This window comes from Nuphar pumila, chromosome 2 (genome assembly GCF_984573655.1).
Source record: "Nuphar pumila chromosome 2, dmNupPumi1.hap1.1, whole genome shotgun sequence".
Lineage (NCBI taxonomy): Eukaryota > Viridiplantae > Streptophyta > Magnoliopsida > Nymphaeales > Nymphaeaceae > Nuphar > Nuphar pumila.
In genome coordinates this window covers 28,888,485-28,908,459 of record NC_143250.1, presented here as the reverse complement: position 1 = coordinate 28,908,459, position 19,975 = coordinate 28,888,485, and the positions used below count along the sequence as shown (strand labels likewise).

The following is a 19,975-nucleotide window of genomic DNA, read 5'->3' as shown; positions in this document are numbered from 1 at the left end:
TCATGAAATATGCAAAATATTGTTGAAATGAATTCAAGACTTATCTTGCCAAAATGTGTTGTGTTACTTCTTATGCAGATAATATCTGTTGGGGTTTTTGTGGTGAAACCGTATTCCTTTCATCGTAGTCGTACTTATGACATGTACGATCGTACTTTTTGACAAGTACGTCTTCTTACGTTGCAATGATTGGATGAGTAGGTTGTGGCAACCTCTATGAGTGCAAATAACAAAATGCTAAGAGCACCTAAATAGGTGATGATTCTGCCTTCACCGGAAAGATACTCGAGTTTGGTCGAAAGACCAGAGTATGTAGAATGGGTCTTCAGTTAACTACCCCTGATGTACTCATTTGAACCGCTGACTCCTGTTAGGAGAGAGGACGGGAATGTACAAAAACTTCGATGGACAAGCCATTAATGGCAGTTACGAGCAAAAGACTTGGCTTCCCCAGTCATCGGAGTTAGGGGAATGGGACTACCATAATTATCCTAGGTGGTAACTCTCCATGTTTGGGATGCATCCATTGTTTATGCTGCTTTGGGGATTTTCTCTCTTGGTCACTGATCGTCCCCTTAGGTGCGAACTAAGTCAGCTATCCGGGTTATCTTAAAATACATAGCATAATAAACCCCCGGATCAGTCTAGGCTGTTTCTAGAGTCGTGCCTTGTGCGTACCCACTTGGCCAGTTAATATCGAAACATAATTTCAATCCGATCACACAATTTGTTGAGTTATATGAGTATGAAAATTATAGTGTACAACAGGTTCAATACTTATGGAATTGTGTGTGTATGTGGTTGATGAAGCCTTGTATTTTGCTAGTTAAATTTCTTATGCAATTTTTTGCTTGTAATAGTTAGCCTCCTTGAGCCAGTAAAATGCTTGTACTAATTTTAGCATTGTGATCATGATAGTTGCTCCGTGAATCTGGTGGAATTAAATTGCTATATAATTGCCTGTCTACTTGACATATTAAGTTATTTTGCCTAATTATGTTCAATATTGTCTTGTATGTGCACCTACCAGTTTTTAGTGAAACTGACCCATTTTATGGGCAGGTGATGTATAAGTGATACACTCTGCGATGACACGATGGCGTGATAAGATCAAAATAGAGCTCTTTCCCTGACGTTTCGCTCCTGAGGACATGTTGGTAAATTTGGTATAAAGTGTATTTCAAAATTTCTTTTTTTATTAAACCTTGAGTTACTAAAACTGTTTTAGTAAACTTCTTCTGGTTTCAACAAATATAACGAGTTGTAAAATCCCACGAACAAATTCTCAATTATTGAAAATGCATTTCAAAACCATTTGATTTCAATAGTTGTGCGGAATTCGGCAAAAGAAAGTTTACGATGTAATGCGCTCAAGGTCCATTGACTTGTGGTTTTAAAAATATCATTTTCCGCTGAAGTACTATTTAAACTCTGATTATTGTATGATTTCAAAGCTTTCTAAACTATTCTAAAAGTTACAAGTCCTGAATTTTTGGGGCGTTACACTAAGGCTATGTTTGGGTGCCTTGCAATGGGATGAAACACGGTTCAGTGTGTTACCAAAAGATCGATTTGTCAATGCGTGACGTGATGTTGAGATGGAGTTGCCAAAAACATCCTCGTGAAAGGGGTTGAAATGTGGTGTTGGACCTGCCAACACCAGTCCCAACTCATTATTTCAGCAACACCACAGATCCCAAATAGCAAGAGTGTGAGAGCATGGCGGAAACCGCAACACAACCTCTGATTGAAGGCTCCCTGAGAGCCTAAATTTCAATATGCTTGTAATTTTAGTATTACTGTATTATTATTTTTTCTGTATCTTTTCCGTGGTCGTTCTTGTTGGCTTCATACGTACTATTTAGAACAGTTGATGTTGGAGAAGGATAGGATTACAGAGATACCACCAGATCAGCGCATGGAACGGTAAGAAACAGTAGAGAGAACACAGGAATACAGAGCAGCACTTAGCGGTCCAACACACGTACGCACCATCGTCATATACCATCTTAGACAAAGTTTGGGATTTACTGACAGAAAAATTAAACTTTTCTATTGAGGCTGCAAATTTCTTTACAAATGGGAGGTCATTAAGATTCTCAAGCATCTTGTAGGGTGAAAATAAAAGGAAAAAAATCCTCTAATTTGACTTAGCGTATGTGGGGAACCTCGTACCCTTCTGTTTATGGTTGGGGCCAAGCATCTGCTCCCCTGTAAATCAGAAAGCCATCATGAGTCAGCTTTCGTTTTTCAGAAGCAAAATCAAAGTACTTAATGAGAGATAATTGGTTTGCTTGCAAAATAAGCAAGAAAAGTCTGAAAATGAAATGAATGAAAAGGACTTGCTTTTTCCCAAAATGTGCAAACAGGGAAAACTATTAAAGGCACAAGATAACAACAAAAGAGTAATTCAGAAAGCGAATACCTACCAAGAGCACAGAAATTGATAGCAGCATCAGTCAGAGACGCAGCAAGCAATCAAGCACTTGCGATGACAGCTACATTGGGTATCACTCAACTTATTGATAAGCCTTTCATGCAAGAAAAAAGGGTAAACTTTATTAAACTTAACCCAGAACCTCACGAAAACACCCACACATGGGCACACACACACGCATGCACAAGCCAGAAAATCTCTCTCTCTCTCTCTCTCTCTCTCTCTCTATATATATATATATATATATATATATATATATATATATATATATATATATATATATATAACCTCAAGAAGCAACTGTGGCTTCTGGCATCCTAGAGAATAAGATGCCTGAGAGTAAACTAGGAAGGAAAAAAACTACCACATATACTAAACTCCTTCCTCTCAAGAGCGCATGTTCCGTATTCATTTAATACTTTTGCACACCAGTATGGTTAAAGGTAAAGGGAAGATAACAAAATAGTATTTACCATGCATTCTCCTCACAAAGCGCTCAAACTCTAAGAAGTTGTGTCTCTCCATCAGAGCTGGGCCCAGTCTAAGGTAGGTGAATGCAGACAAATGCCTTTTATCAGGATCATTTAGAGGTTTTGCATTCTCTAAAATCTTGTCAAAACCATCTCTATCATAACATGGCAAAGCATTCTCACTAGCCACGTGTATGCTAACATCCCAAGCAGCATTCAGCACCTGAAACACTCATAACAATAAATACACATTCTTCTCTTGCAGTAATGAAAGGAAAACAAAAAAAGGACAGACCTAAAATGCTTAGCTCTTCCTCAAACTATGATGAAAAGAATAGTTCTGGTTTTCGTCAGCAATGAAAAACTTACCTTTAAAAAATGAATGTAAAAATATTAAATGTGTGCACCTCCAAGATAAAGTTTAAATCTTTACCAATGATTAAAACTGAAGACTTGAAAATCGAACAAAGTGGAATACCCAAAAAAAATTCACAACATTAAATTAGGGTCTCACAAAGCCAAGTTGATCAAGTTTATAATCTCCACTGTCATGGGGTTCTCCCCCCACTCCAGCTGAGAGATCTTAAGTCATCATCATTCCCCAATTAGGTGAATGTGGAAAGAATGCAACCTTAGTGCTTTAACAAGGGAACTATGCAATAGTAAAAGGATGCAACTACTCACTTGCCAGATCAATCCTTCAGGATCTGCCAATGCCTCTGGAAAGTCATCTTGATGGTCCAGTGTGCGCAACTCCACATATGTAAAATTAAGTGTGGCATCATGTTTCTTCAGCATCTGTGCAACCGGAGCATAGCCATCATGATTGGAAGGGTTGTAGAACCCAGCAGTCAGCTCAGCAGCATGGCTTGCAGTTTTGTACCACCAATGGACACCGGATAGCTGTTCATCAAAGTGCACAGTGTTGGCCACATAAATTGTGTGTGTGTGTCTGTGAGAGAGAGACAAAGCTGCCACTGACTTGGGGCATGAAAAATGCTGACCAGAATATTATCCTGGTTAACCTGAAGCTAACCCGAGTAATATGCACTATGCAGGTCTGGCTTCAGTTCAGATTCTTTCCAGATATCCAACCCAACCCGGCTTGACCCAAGTAATTTATATGTACTTTTAGCAAATGCAGGCTCCTTAAATTATATGGAACCGGATTTGGGATTTCATTTTCTTGACCCAACAAAACTGGAACTCAAACCTGAATCCTGCAACTAGTTATTTGGGTGAGTTTCGGTATACCCGATCCATTGGACTTACTACACACTGGAATGTCAGACAACCAGAACAAATGATGAAGGAATATATCTTTTCTCTTATCAGAAAAATGTCAAGATAGTCAACTAGTTATCTTAGCCAAAGAAGACTTCACAAAATAAAAAGTTTGAATGGGTATAAAGAAAAACTAGCACAAAAATTTACGTACTTTTACCGCAATAGAGGTGCCTCCAAATGCCAATCTTGCAAGAGACAGTACATGGTCTGCATGATCAATTAAAACTCGAGAACACCAACCAAGGAAGAATCTCCCATAGTAGCTGTCATAATCACCTCCATCACAGAAGAATCCAGTCTCTTGTGGTTGTGAATTATATGTTCCTGCATTGTCTGGTCCTCTTGCCCAGAAAGAATGACCCCTCTTCTCAGCAGCCTTTCTCAAACTTTTTAATAAATATTGATCATAACACTGCAGGCAAAGGCAATGAGAAAATCAATAAAAACAGGACAAATAGACATATCCACAGAGATTTGCAACAAATAAAGTCTACCACAAATAAAAGATGCCAAAAGAAAAGAAAAAAAACTACGATCTATTCATGGATCAACTCGTTTTGATGATTTGAATTTTAACAGATGGATCTTTTCTTCGTCATTAAAAACATCAACTGACCAAATGATTTATGAAAAATACAAGAAGCTTGGCCCAATTTAAAGTAAATAGCGACCATGACATTCTTGTGAATACCATCCTAAATATGCAGAAAAACAAATACAAAGTGCACAAGCACTATTACAAGTCCAATAAAGAACAAAAAGAAAAACACTAAGGCACAAAGCGCACATACAAGACTTCAAAGAGTCAAAATAACAACACAAGAACATAAAAAAAATATTATCTTTATTGAGTAGAATGCGTAAGAAAAGAATTAGAAACAAATGGGGTTTTTTACCCCTATTTATACACAAGAGATAGTCTCAATAGAGCTGTTGGAACAGTCCAACAACTAGAAAATGAGTTGTTGGACTGTTCCAACCATGGTTTAAAAACTTGTCGACTCAGCGCGTTCTAGAGTGGCCCGTGACTCAGCCGGGTCAACTCGATCACTCGGTTGGGTCATGTTAACTTTATATTTTATATAAAATATATAAATATATGTATATAGCATGTATATTTTATAGTATTTTATCAATATGTTATATAATATGCATTATATGATATTTTTATAATGTATTTAATGTATAATTTTATTAATATATGTATAACCATATTTTTATATATAATATACATAATATTTATAGTATATTTCATATAATATATGTAATTGTATATAAAATATATGTATATATGCATGACTCGCTCATGACTCGGCTGACTCGTCCATGACTCAGCCAGGTCAACTCAGTGACTAGACCGAGTTTTGTACAAAACGAGTTTGTACTCATTTTTTACCCAGGTGATCCGGGCTGAGTCAACCGAGTCACTGGGTTGACCCGACAAGTTTTTAAACTATGGTTCCAACAACTCTATTGACTAGTCAACTCTATGTTGACTAGTCCAAAAAGAACCTAAATAAAAGAGCACCTCAAAGCCAAGGCAATTACAAAAAATATAAAAAATAAAAATAAAAACAAAATTGTCCCTATAAGACAGACCTATATACCAAAAGTAAAAAAACTAGAATGCCCCTGATGGGCATGACTTGATACAACAAAATTATATATATATATATATATATATATATATATACCCCCCTCAAACTTACGGTGTAAACACCGAAAGTTTGAAAGTACAAAAAAAAACAAATTGAAAGATCCAAGTCTTCAATGACAATCTTCTCTAAATGCCTCCATCAGCTATCTCCATCTTCATGATGCATCAAAGATATAATTTCTTTTTCAACCCATAGAGAGAACAAAACAAAGGTTCTAACTACACAAAGGAAGATATTCTTACCAAATCGTTATTAAACAAAAAACGTTTTAACCCAACCGTTTAAAAATATATATAAAATACATGTATTTAGATTCAAAACAAATATATATATATATATATATTTTGAGCAAGAATAAATATGATTAATTCATATATATGAAAAGAGGATGGTTAAGTTCCTCAACAAAACATACAGATAATATAAAATTAAACAATTTTAAAAATGAATAAGATATGTACCTTAAGCAATAATTTTGAGATTTTACAAACATTAGTAACAATTCAAGCAAGGTCCAATAGCCATTAGGGATAAACACAAAGAATATACTTCAAAATCAATTTTTAAGAATTTCACAATTAGACAACTATAATCATAAGAACACCATATTTTTCAAGAAAACATAAATTTTGAACATATTTCAAATAAGATACAACTCATACGACAACAAATATATTAAATATAACAACTCAAAGGACCTCACAAAAAACAAGAATTAATTAAATTCATCAAAAAAATGCAAGATAACCAACATGAAACAAATCTAAATATCTTTAACATATATATCCAATATGCAATTAAAGCATATTCAATGCACATAATAATGCATGAAATTTTTTTCAATAAATAAATATTTTCCATACAAGAAAAACAAGCAGCCAAAAAGATTAGAAAGTTCATGGAGAGATTTTTAAAATCCTACATTCAATAAATTATAACAAAATGAATGATATTTGCAAATCTAAACCCCAATTAGCTCACCACAAGCAACCACCTCTTTGACCTCCAACCCAAAATTCAAGTGTATCAGCACATAAGACAAGAGATCAAACACAAATGTCAACAATAACTATACCAGTGACCATGCACCAGCAACACTGGCTATCTGACAATACAAACTAGTTACAACCACAAGAGGTGCACATCCCTCACCTCACAAATGATTGTAAAACCGCAAATAATAACTTCAGCTACAATGGGTGCACATAACTCACCACAACCATGGTTGTAAAACTGATAAAAAAATATCTTATCCAAAAACATCACTCAAATAAAAGGGAAGAGTGGAGAAAGCAAGATGGGCAAATATATTGTAATGAAGACAAATTGATGTCAATAAGGAACAAGATTTGAAAACAATATTCAAATCAAAGCAATAAATTTTGCAATAATATGAGACTTAATCCAAAGATCAAAAAATGGTCACAAGCAATAACAATAGAGCCATCACTAACAAAAAGTGATACGAGCATCCAATAAACAATAAAGGTCAAATAAACAATTGAGTGATATAACTCACTCATATAACCAGAGGTCAATCAACTATCAGTCAGAACCAAGACAAGTGTCAATACAACATCCATAAATTTGGCAATCTATACTAACAATAAGATAGAGGTGCACACATAACTCACCTCAACAACCAACTATGGTTCCACAACATCGAGCACAAAAACAATTGAGTGATACAACAGATTCAGATGTCAATCAACTGTCACTCAAAACCAAAAATATTGGCAATCTATACTGACAAGAAGACAAAGGCGCACACATAACTCACCTCAACAACTCTAGTTCCACAACACCGAGGTGCATAAAAAAAACAACTGAGTGATACAACACACTCATAGAACCAAAGGTCAATCAACTATCAGTCAGAGCCAAAAATATTGACAATCTATACTGACAAGACAGAGGTGCACACATATGACATAACTCACCTCAAAAATTAACTCTGGTTCTACAACACAGAAGTGCATACAACTCTCCTCAATAAGGCCGAACAAATAATAATTGATGTATCAAAACAAGAGTGATGAACTAACAAAGCCATATAAAGAGGCAAATAGGAAATCCTTGAAAGACACATTCCAAGGAACAAGAACCTAGACAAAAATTTCAAGTCAAGTGAAATCCTCAAATAAGTTTAGTAAAAGTATGCAATAAATGCAATCATATGACAAGAGAAAATGTCCCACCAATGAAAGTCTAACAAAAATGTCCATCAATAGATATAAAATGGACAAGGACAAAAGTGAACCACAAAGAGTATACTTTCAAAACCCACAAAGGGAAAACACAGGGAAGGTTCTAAAAAAACACACAAATTTTATTAATACCAAGTATGCAAAAAGCACAAAAATTAAAACTCATATGAAGTAACATGATATAAAAAACAAGATAATGTTCATTAAGGAACCATGAGTCTTAAGAAATATCACAACCACAAGGCACAAACCATCCAAGTGCAGTAAAATATATAAATATCATTACTAAATTTATTTTTAACCAACATATGAAAGTTTTAAAAGAAAAAACTTCAAATTTATGTTTAAGTAAATGCAAGTATATCTAGTGAATTCATCCACAAATATAACATAATATGCATATCCATTTTTAGACATAACTGGCACAGAACCCCAAACATCCGAAAGAACTAACTCAAGTAGTTTAGAAAAAATAAAAGTTCTATTATTAAATGGTAATCTCATCATCTTTCCAAGAACACAATCTTCACAAGTCATTAGTATTACATTTTTTTTCTAATCTTGAAAAATATTGAATTTTTGATACATTGGGATGTCCTAATCTTATATGCCATAAATTTAAATCCAATTTTTGGACATTACAACAAAATGTATCTTTGGGTATCTCCAAAAAAACCACATAGTAGATACCTCTTTTATGGCCTTACCCAATCAACTTTCCTAACTAGCAATCCTGCACCCAACATTCATTCGAAGAGAATGAGATATTACAACCATAATCAGATATTTGGGAGACAGATAGAATATTTAAATTTAATTTGAGAATGTATTTAATTTTTGAATTTTTTTTATTTGAAAGATTTTTCTCAAAATTTCCTATTCCTTTGATTTCAAGAGATGTACCATCGACAGCGAAAACATTTGGCATGCTTGAGTTATTACAACATTTGGATAAAATATCATGATTTGAGGTAATGTGAAAAGATAGACCAAAATCAAGAAACCAATAAAATTTACCGGGGTTGGTGTAGGATGAGATCGTTGCTCCAGTTGAAAAAGAAGATCCTATAAAAGGTTGAAGAGCTTCCACTAATTGAGATAAGGATTTAATTATTCCAATGAATGTATCTTGAGAGTGTTAAAATGTAAAACTGTACATATATGTATATATAATAATATTATATTATTATATATATATAAATACATTTTTCATTTCTTTCTTTTCTGTAATTTTTTTTCCTTTATTTTTATTTTTTGTCTTTATGTCATCTAGTTCAGTTTGAACTAGAATGACTGTTGCTAGTCAAGTCCTGTCCAGACTTGACTAGCAATAGAGTTGTTGGACTGACACAGTCCAACAGCTCTTAATAGAGCTGTTGGACTGACACATTCCAACAGCTCTAAATAGAGCTGTTGGACTGTGCCCAACAGCTCTATTGAGTCCTCTTTCAGCTGTGTATATAAAGGGGTGCAGCCCCTCTTGTATTTTACTCCAATGCTTCTTAAGCAATTGGTTTTTCATATCAATAAAGAATACATTTTTATTTTTATTTTGTTTCCAGTTATACCCTTTTTAAGGGTTATGCTTTAGTGTCATTCTTGACACTTTCTCTTGTTAATCTAAGCTCGTGTTTCGAAGATCCCCATTTCATTTCATGGTATCAGAGCCGTGGAAGTACTAAATCTTGAAGAAAAGCTGCCTCGGTTTTCGTGCCCGTTTGCAAAAGTGTTCGCCACTTGAAGAGAAGTGTTTTATCACTTCATTGGAGAAGATTTCACATCTTGTTGTATTGTTTTTTTTTTCTTTCTTTTTCATTTTCCTTCTTGTTTCTCTTCTATCCCTATTCATTCTCTCCTTGTAATCGATGGATGACAATGATAAAGTCACCATCATGCCTATGAAACTAAGCGATACGAACTATGTAACATGGGCTTCAATCATGAAGCACCATATATGGGGAAAAGGCTTATGGGGGATTGTGGATGGTTCCAATTCGGAACCTAAGCTATCTCTTACTAAAAAGGAGGGAGATAAAGAGGTCCCTCTATCGGAAGAAGAGAAAATCAAGGCTATTGCCTCATACGAGAAGAAATGGAAAGAATGGAGAATATCTCATGCGAAGATAATGTCATGGCTTATCAATAGCGTTGACATTAAAAAATGCTCAAGTCTTGCTAAATTTGATCATGCCGATAAGGCATGGGAATACCTTAAGAATATGTATTCCCTTAAAGATATTGCACACGTGTGCAACCTCCAAGAAAAAGTTCGAATGATGACACAAGGAGACAAAACTATTCGTGAATATTACAATGGGTTGTCCGAACTTTGGGAAGAACTTTCTCTTTTAGAACCAAAGTGGCATTGTGCCGAAGACATCGAGCTTCGTCAGAAACAACTCGATGCCAAACATTTTTACCAGTTTATCACTGGATTAAGGCCGGAATTTGAAACCACTAAATCGGCCCTACTTCACCGGGGAAAAATTCCTTCTATTGTTGAAACTATTGAAGAGTTAACAATGGAAGAAAATCGTCTCCGGAAAGGTTCTTTAAAAATTGAAGATGATTCCGTTTTAGCCGTGTCTAGACCAGGGAATCATGTTCGATCATATAGGCCTCCTCACTTTAACCGACAAAAAGGTGACTATGATAAGAAGAAAGTTATTTGTCATCACTGTCATGAACCGGGACACTATAGGCCACAATGTCCCAAACTTAAGGAGCTGAGAGAAAAAAAAGCTGCAATTGCTGGATCGGAGCCTAAAGATCAGGATGCACCAATTTCCCTGGCCCAACTAATGGAGATTCTTCAGCCTCTCATCAAAGGTGCCTCTTCATCATCTGAAGCTTCAACCGGCGCAGCAGCCTCATCTTTTTCTGATCTAGGTAAAATTTCTTGGCTTCTTGACTCTGGTGCATCTTTTCATATGACCCTAAATAATCAAAGTCTATCCAAATGTGTTAAAAATAAAACAAGTGTGTCAAAGGTCTTTACTGCTGATGGGACTTCTCTTGAAATAGAAGAAATAGGAAATTTTGAAAAAATTTATAAAACAAAAAAAAAAATTATTCCAGAAATTAGACATGTTCCCAAATTAAATTTAAATCTTTTATCTGTATCTCAAATTTCTGATTATGGGTGTAATATTTCTTTTTCTTCTCATGGTTGTTGGGTACAGGATCGTCAGTCAGGCAAGCTGATTGGGGAAGGCCATAGAGAAGGAGGACTCTATTACATGGATTTTTTGGAAATGCCGAAGAAAGCTTTTTGTTATAATATTCAAAAAATAGAGTTGGAACTGTGGCATAAGAGACTTGGTCACCCACATATAGCCAAAATCCAACATTTTCCAAATCTAGGAAAATTTTGTAACTCTGAATCATTTGATTGTAAAGATTGTATTCTCGGCAAAATGAAAAGATTACCATTTCAGAACAGAACCTTTTTCTCTTCAAGACCACTTGAATTAATACACTCGGATGTTTGGGGTCCTGCACCAGTAATTTCTAAAGGAGGATTTGTTTACTATGTTATTTTTGTCGATGATTTCTCCCGACATACGTGGATGTACTTTCTCAAACATAAGTCTGAAGTATTTTCATACTTTCAAACTTTTCATAATATGGTTAAAAACAAGTTTCAAAATGATATTACTATTTTTCACACAGATTCAGGGGGAGAGTTCTTATCCACAGATTTTCAAAATTATCTTAAATTGCATGGCATCACACATCAAAGATCTTGTCCTTATACACCTCAACAAAATGGACTGGCAGAACGAAAACATCGCCATATTATAGAAACCACTAGGACTTTATTAATAGCAAATCAAGTCCCGAAAGACTTTTGGGCAGAAGCTGCCTTAACTGCCACATATCTCATTAATAGGATGCCATCTTCTTCGTTACAAAATATCACTCCCATTGAAAAACTTATGAACATTTCTCCAGACTACTCTAGACTAAGAATATTTGGGTGCAAATGTTTCATATTTACTGACAAAAATGATAAACTTTCCCCTGGTGCGATTCCCTGTGCCTTTTTAGGATATGCTGAAAACCAGAAAGGTTATAAATGTTTTGACTTCAAAAATAATAAACTATATGTGTCTAGAAATGTTTCCTTTCTTGAAAAGGAGAGCTTCTTTGATTTTAGAAAATTAAAAGACGTCACTGAGTACTCCTTTTTGCTAGATCTAACATCAACATCTAATGAATATGACCTTGACTGTAACTTTGATGATGATCAAAGAATTATTGATCTTAATGTTGAAAATGAAGAAGTTCATAGAGATACTAGTATTCAATATTCCAGGCGACAAGAGTCTAATCCTCCATGTGCACTTGAGAAATATTCTAACATTCCAACTAGACAATCAACCCGAATCTCGAGGCCTCCAGGAAAGTTTGTATCATACGAGTCTTTCTCACCCACATATAGGGCAGTTATTGCATTAATTCACTCATATGAAGAACCATCCACATATTTTCAAGCAAAAAATGATATCAAATGGATAGAAGCCATGAAAGCTGAATTAGATGCACTTGAAAAGGCTTCTACATGGAATATTCAAGATCTTCCTCCAGGGAAGAAAACTATAGGATGTCGATGGGTTTATAAAATTAAAACCAAGAGTGATGGTACTCTTGAAAGATATAAAGCCCGTTTAGTAGCCAAAGGTTATGCCCAAGAATATGGGATTGATTATGAAGAAACCTTTGCTCCGGTGGCTCGTATGACTACTGTCCGAACCTTAATTGCCTTAGCTTCTATCAAAAAATGGTCTATTTTTCAAATGGATGTCAAAAATGCTTTTTTAAATGGAAAGCTAGTTGAAGAAGTATATATGGAACCCCCTCCTGGTCTAAGTATTCCTAAGGGTAAAGTCCTTCGCTTAGAAAAAGCTCTTTATGGACTTAAACAAGCACCAAAAGCTTGGTATGATAGGTTTAGTCGTGTTATGATTGATATTGGTTTTCAATTCTGTTTAACTGACACTGCTTTGTTTATTAAGAATTCTGATGCAGGAATCATTGTGCTTCTTCTCTATGTGGATGATATGATCATCACCGGAAGCGATAAACAGGGAGTTGAAACAATCAAAACACTTCTTAAATCTCATTTTGAAATGACTGATTTGGGCTTGTTGAGATATTTTTTAGGCATTGAAGTTGCTTATTCTCCTAGAGGATATTTATTATCTCAGACTAAATTTGTTTTTTATATTGTTTTCAGGTCTGGTATTACTGATGATAAGAAAGTCGACACTCCAGAAGTTGTTAATGTTAAAATGAAGATTGATGATGGAGAACTTCTTGCAGACCCTACTCCTTACAGACAGCTTGTCGGGGCACTTTCCTATCTATTCATTACCAGACCAGATATAGCACATGTTGTTCATACAGCAAGTCAATTTCAACATGCTCCTACTTCTGTTCATATGGGAGCAGTCATGCGTATTATCAGATACATCAAGTCCTCTCTTTCACGAAGACTTTTCTTATCTTCCTCCTCTTCTCTTGATTTAATTGCATATACTGATGCTGATTGGGGAGGTGATCCCAATAACAGACACTCAACCACTGGCTTTTGTGTCTTTTTAGGGGAATCATTAATCTCGTGGAGGTGTAAAAAGCAGCAGAAAGTATCTCTCTCATCCACCGAAGCTGAATACAGAGCCATGGCAACCACGACCATGGAAGTAGTTTGGCTCCGACGACTGCTTGCTGACATGGGAGTTGAAGCAACAAAGGCTTCACAAATGTGTTGTGACAACAAAAGTGCGATCTACATTGCCAGTAACAGAACATTCCACAAACGCACCAAACACATCGAAATGGATTGTCACTACGTCAGAGAGGAATATCTACACGGGATAATTGATCTGCCATATGTCACTTCAGAATATCAGTTAGCAGACTTCTTTACAAAGCCTCTCGCTGCTCCCCGATTTTACTTTCTCTTAGACAAACTTTCGCTCATTGTACCGTAAGTTTGAGGGGGAGTGTTAAAATGTAAAACTGTACATATATGTATATATAATAATATTATATATATATATATATAAATACATTTTTCATTTCTTTCTTTTCTGTAATTTTTTTTCCTTTATTTTTATTTTGTCTTTATGTTATCTAGTTCAGTTTGAACTAGAATGACTGTTGCTAGTCAAGTCCTGTCCAGACTTGACTAGCAATAGAGCTGTTGGACTGACACATTCCAACAGCTCTAAATAGAGCTGTTGAACTGTGCCCAACAGCTCTATTGAGTCCTCTTTCAGCTGTGTATATAAAGGGGTGCAGCCCCTCTTGTATTTTACTCCAATGCTTCTTAAGCAATTGGTTTTTCATATCAATAAAGAATACATTTTTATTTTTATTTTGTTTCCAGTTATACCCTTTTTAAGGGTTATGCTTTAGTGTCATTCTTGACACTTGCTCTTGTTAATCTAAGCTCGTGTTTCGAAGATCCCCATTTCATTTCAGAGAGGTCTCATCATCCTTAGTCTCTTGAAGTGTTTCAACCATAGCCACTTTCTTCTATAGTATGTTTCATCCCTTCTCCTTAGCTTGGGACACAAGTTTAATGTGCCCTGGTTCATGACAATAATGACAAATGATTTTCTTTTGTTGTCATAGTCATTTGTCTATTTTCCAAAGGGAGGTGGTCTATAAGTACGAGCGTAAGATCTGGGCCTAAAGACGGCCAACACGAATTCTTCATCATTCTTAAGAGAATTTTTCTTAAACCTATTTTCTTCCATGCTTAGTTCCTCTATTGTATCAACAATAGAGGGAACTTTGTCTCTATGCAAAAGAGACGATTTAGTAGACTCAAATTCCAGTCTCAAACCATTCACAAATTGGTAAAAATATTATACATCAATTTACCTTTGGCAGAGCCCAATATCTTCGAGAGAATGACACTTTGGTTCAAGTAGGGTCAGTTATTCCCATAGTTCGAATAAATCGTTATAGTATTCTCTAATATTTTTGTTGCCTTGAGTCATAGTTTGAACTTTGTCATGTAAATTGTACACATGTGCAATATCCTTAAGGGAAAACATGTTCTTGAGGTATTCCCAAAGCATTGTTGGCATGCTCTAATTTCACAAGGCTATAGCACTTTTTGATGTCAACTTTGTTGATGATTCAAGACATAATCTTGGCATACCCTACTCCACTCTTTCCACTTTTTTCATAATTAGCTATATCTTTAGATCGGAAAGAGGGGTTTCTTTTTCGTTCTCCGTCCACCTTAGTGAGAACTAGTTTAGGTTCTCGATTGAAACCATCTATTAATCCCCACAACCCTTTTTCCCAAATATGATGCTTCATAATTGAAGACCACATAACATAATTCGTATCATTGAGTTTCATGGGCATCATGGTGACACTTTTATCCCTATTTTTACAAAGGTAAGAAGAGATAGAAAGAGAGGAGACAAGAAAGAGAACACAAAAAGTACGAGCACCACTTTCACGAACTTTGAGTAGATCAACGAGCACAATGAACAAATCAACCTTTTAAGAGAGCACAACATGATCACACAAACACTTGAGATGATTCACGGAAAAGAAAGAAAGCTTGTCTTGCAACCACCAACATAAGCATGAGAGAGACGCGATTTCACGAGCCAAGGAATTTTCTTCAATCTCAAAGAGCACCTTGCTCTTATACCATGTGAGAAAATACGATCCTCCAATTCTGAACCAAAATGTTCACCAAGAAATCAAATGGGCAAGCACAAAAAGTGTCACTAAGGACACGCACAAAAACCCACAAAAGGGGTTCTCCACAACAAAGTATACAAAATATATTTTATTAATCACCAAAATGCAAAGAAATCATTGCAAATAATGAGGGGGTTCACCCCTATTTATACCCAAGAGGTAGTCTCAAATAGAATTGTTGGAACAGTCCAACGGCTACGAATAGAGCGGTTGGGACCATGGTTGCCAGTTGAGGAAGTGGGAGCGGGAAGCGAGGCACTTTCAAAATTTTAGGAAGCGGGGAAGCGTGGAACCACTTAGGACCGATTCGGGAAGTGTCTCGGAAGCGACCTAGGAAGCGACTCGGAAGCGAGGGGGAAGCGAAAAAAATAAAAATAAAAAATACAAAAAAATTGAAAAAAAACAGGGGAAGCGAGGGGGAAGCGTGGGGGAAGCGTGATGGGAAGCGTGCTTCCCATTAAAGGGAAGCGCGTCCCCCATTAAAGGGAAACGCGCTTCCCAAAAAAGGGGGACGCTTCCCCCCACGCTTCGGAAGCGCGACGTTTCGCGCTTCCGAAGCGCGCTTCCCCTTTTAGCTAGGCGCTTCCGGAAACCCTGGTTGGGACTGTTCCAACTCTATTTGACTAGTCAACAGTATGTTGACTAGTGCAAAAAGAAAAAGAAGAAAAAAGAGAAAATTAGTTACTAGTTATAATATTTACATATATAATATATATGTATACACATACATATACAGTATATACGTATACAAATATGTATACATACTTAAGTATGTATACATATAGATACATGCATATATATTGTATATATACATATTATATGTATATACATTTTAACAGCATCCACAAAAGCTCATATGGAGATACTTGAAGCAAAATCCAGGAAAAGGAATTTTGTATTCCGATCATGATTACTTCAATATTTAGATATATGTCAATGTTGATTGGGCAGGATTGTTGAGGATAGAAGATCTACTTCCGGCTACTATGCTTCGGTAGGTGGAAATCTAGTTTCATGAAAAAGCAAGAAACAATCTGTTGTAGTCAGGTCAAGTGTAGAGGCTGAATATAATGCTATGGTAGAAGGTATTTGTGAAGGTTTATGGTTAATATCACTACTTTTCAAGTTGAAGGTTGAACTTAGTTAACCTATCTCTTTATTTTGTGACAACCCACTTTACCATGAAAGAACCAAGCAGATTAAGATGGATTGTCATTTATAAAAGAGAAAGTTAAAGCAAAGTTGTTCTCTGCCACATTCGCACTCAATTTCAACTAGCAGACATTTTAACTAAGGGTGTAAATAAATCAACACTGCAGATATTAGCAACAAGTTTGGGATGTTTGATATATTTTCCCCAACTTGAGGGGGAGTGTTGAAGAAGTTATTTTCTTTATAAAGGGCATAGTTCTCCTTTTTTAACATTTGTGTAAAGTAGGCTTTACTTTTGTTTATAAGGGCATTTTGGTCACATCTCTTATTCTTTGTAAATGATGTGTATAAGTTGTAGAAGGTAGAAGGAGAAAGCAGCTTTTATGTTGTGCCCTAATACTCTCTCTTGATCAGCTCTTCTCCTTTTGTCCTCTACATTTCTATTCTTCTACTTTTACCTCATCAACACCTCAAAGTGGCTCAAAGAGAACCAGAATGGTGATGTGAGGAGTACCAACAGATTGTAAGTATTGTGATAATCAAAGTGCATTGGCTCTTGTGCAAAATCCAATGATTCATAATAGGTTCGAGCATTTTCAGATTGATTATACTTTTGTCAAAGAATGGAGTCAAAAGAAATAGAAGCAAAGTTCATTAACTTAGAATATAAAATGGTTAACATTTTAACAAAGGGACTTTTAAAACAAAGGCATCAATTCTTGAAGTACGAGTTGTACATATTTGAAAATCATGTACAATTTGAGAGGGCATGTTGAGACATTAAGGACAAAATGGACTTTTCACATGCAAAGGTATTTCGATCATTTTACATCATGCTAGAGCGCCAACTTGAAGGAAAGGATTGTTATTTTTAATTGTTTTACACAAGGTTGTAAGTAGCATATCATAACCCATATCAGTCAGGCCCAAAGTAAGATATGCATCTTAACGTAGCATGTCATTGCTTGTGTTGCTCACTCCCTTAATCTAATATTCATATTTCTGAATTTTCCTATAACAGCACGTATTTCAGTGTGTGCTTCATTTGTAGCCAATGGGAATTGTGGTGTTCCTCTACCAATTGCTGCAATATGCTCGTGCATGCAGTGCAAGTCCTCTTGCAGCAATATTTGGCAAAACCTACATTTCCAAGTCACACACCCTCTATAAATGTCATGAATCTCACATGATGACCACACTGACTAATCAACACGTTGGGGATGTCGAGCCATTAATAAATCTAATCACCACAAATACAATAAGCTAAGACAAAATAATGATACATTCGAAAGCCAAAAGGTTTTCATAACTCCTTACAAAATTAAAGTTACATTTTTTAGTTACAGAATGCCATGCTAAAGGGAAAGGCATACAAGCTAGAGATCATAAACATATGTCTATATATAAAAGTCATCTTCAGTATCAAACTTCAGCTCAATGATTTCTTTCATTTCTTGCATTGTTCAGTGGCTTGAGATGATAATAGGTCATTTTCGACTTCTGAATCAGGGATCACCTCTGACAATTTCTCTCTCATAAATGTTGCATGTTCTCGTGCCTTTCTTTTATCATCTTCTATAAGACTAGTAAAAATCTCAACACGAATATCAAAAGAAATGCGATGTGTACATAATTTCATGATGGAGTTGCTATGACCCACAATATGTCATTTAAATCTATACAATCCTTCATGTATTATAAAACCACAAAAGTTACACTTCACTATTTCTTTCAAACACATTTTCAAGTCAATTGGTGTCCAATATTTCAATGTAGGATCCTTTGAGAGGCATCCTCCAAGACCTCCACCCTCCATCAACCTCTTAGAGCATAGATTACCAAATCTAATAATTACAAAGATGTAAAACAATGTTCAATAACACACTTTAGGACAATTTTTGAATTCTAAGGGCATAAAAATGGGATTAAGGGTAAAAAACTAAAAGTAATATATTCTAAAAACATAAAAAAAGAAAGGACTTTACCCTCCTTCAAGTTCAAGCATATACAAATGAAGCAAAAATGAAGATTTTTTTAACTTATCTCACTTCCTTGAGTGGAAATTAGATGAAAATGCACTCTTACGCAAGAAAACCACAAAGGCCTCTTCCTTGCACAAGAATCGGACTCCAAAACGCTCTCAAGTCTCCTATGAGTGCATGGATTTCCCTATAATGGCATCTACACAAGTGGAGAAATCGGCCATAGGAAGGTCTTTAAAACCCAAAGCAAAAAAAAAGGCCTTTTAAAGTGCACCTGAAGTGTATCGTACCATGTATCATACAATACAGGGTAACAGGGGTATATCGTACGATACACACTCATATCACGATACGAGTGTGTATCAAATCATTAAAGTAAATAATAACGATATGTATCATACCGTATCGTACGATACAGTACGATACTGACAAAGTTGGTTTTACATAATGATATTGTAAGATGGATAATACATTGTATTTTGTGATTATTTTTTTTATTGGGGACATTGTCAGCTTATTCTTTATTGTTCCTTTCACTTTTGTATCTTACACTTTTAGGGCTTCTATATTAATAAAGTTTCTAATGGAAGCAACTCTACCCAAGAAAAGAAAGTGGAGGTGGCAGCTCTTTTTCCCAAGCTTCTCTTTTCTTGATTGAGGACATTTTCAGCTTATTCTTTATTGTTCCTATCACTTTTGTATCTTACACTTTTAGGGCTTCCGTATTAATAAAGTTTCTAATGGAAGCAACTCTACCCAAGAAAAGAAAGTAGAGGTGGCGGCTCTTTTTCCCAAGCTTCTCTTCCATTTCTCCCACCTTCATCAAATCCATGGGTATTGCACGAATTTCAATGAAGATTCACATCCTAATGGTGTCCCCTATTGGAGTGAAATCAAATGAAGTACTAAGCTTGAAGGGGCTCACTAGCATCCTTGCTCCAATGGTTTATGTGACATCAGCAAATGAAAATTGAACGTTAACTAATAGAGCAAACAACTACATGTAGAGGCCCCAATGATGACATGGAAGACATCTTGGTTGCAC

At 35.5% G+C, this 19,975-nt stretch overlaps 1 protein-coding gene across 2 annotated transcripts in view; it reads right to left on the bottom strand.

Annotated features, from left to right (window-relative positions):
• Nucleotides 1-2,034: 2,034 nt before the first annotated feature.
• Nucleotides 2,035-19,975, bottom strand: part of LOC149845115 (beta-amylase 2, chloroplastic-like) — a 31,027-nt gene continuing 13,086 nt past the window's right edge. The window contains exons 7-11 of one of the 2 annotated variants that reach the window (XR_016430170.1): nucleotides 4,346-4,606; nucleotides 3,592-3,810; nucleotides 2,911-3,130; nucleotides 2,430-2,531; nucleotides 2,035-2,211 (exon numbers count right to left, since the gene is read on the bottom strand). Coding sequence is in view for 1 of the 2 variants with exons in the window: in XM_089995518.1 (XP_089851644.1) it covers nucleotides 2,141-2,211; nucleotides 2,911-3,130; nucleotides 3,592-3,810; nucleotides 4,346-4,606 (771 nt within the window). In the remaining variant the exon portion in view is untranslated. The remainder of the gene's footprint in view (nucleotides 2,212-2,429; nucleotides 2,532-2,910; nucleotides 3,131-3,591; nucleotides 3,811-4,345; nucleotides 4,607-19,975) is intronic. The other variant, XM_089995518.1, reaches the window with a different exon arrangement.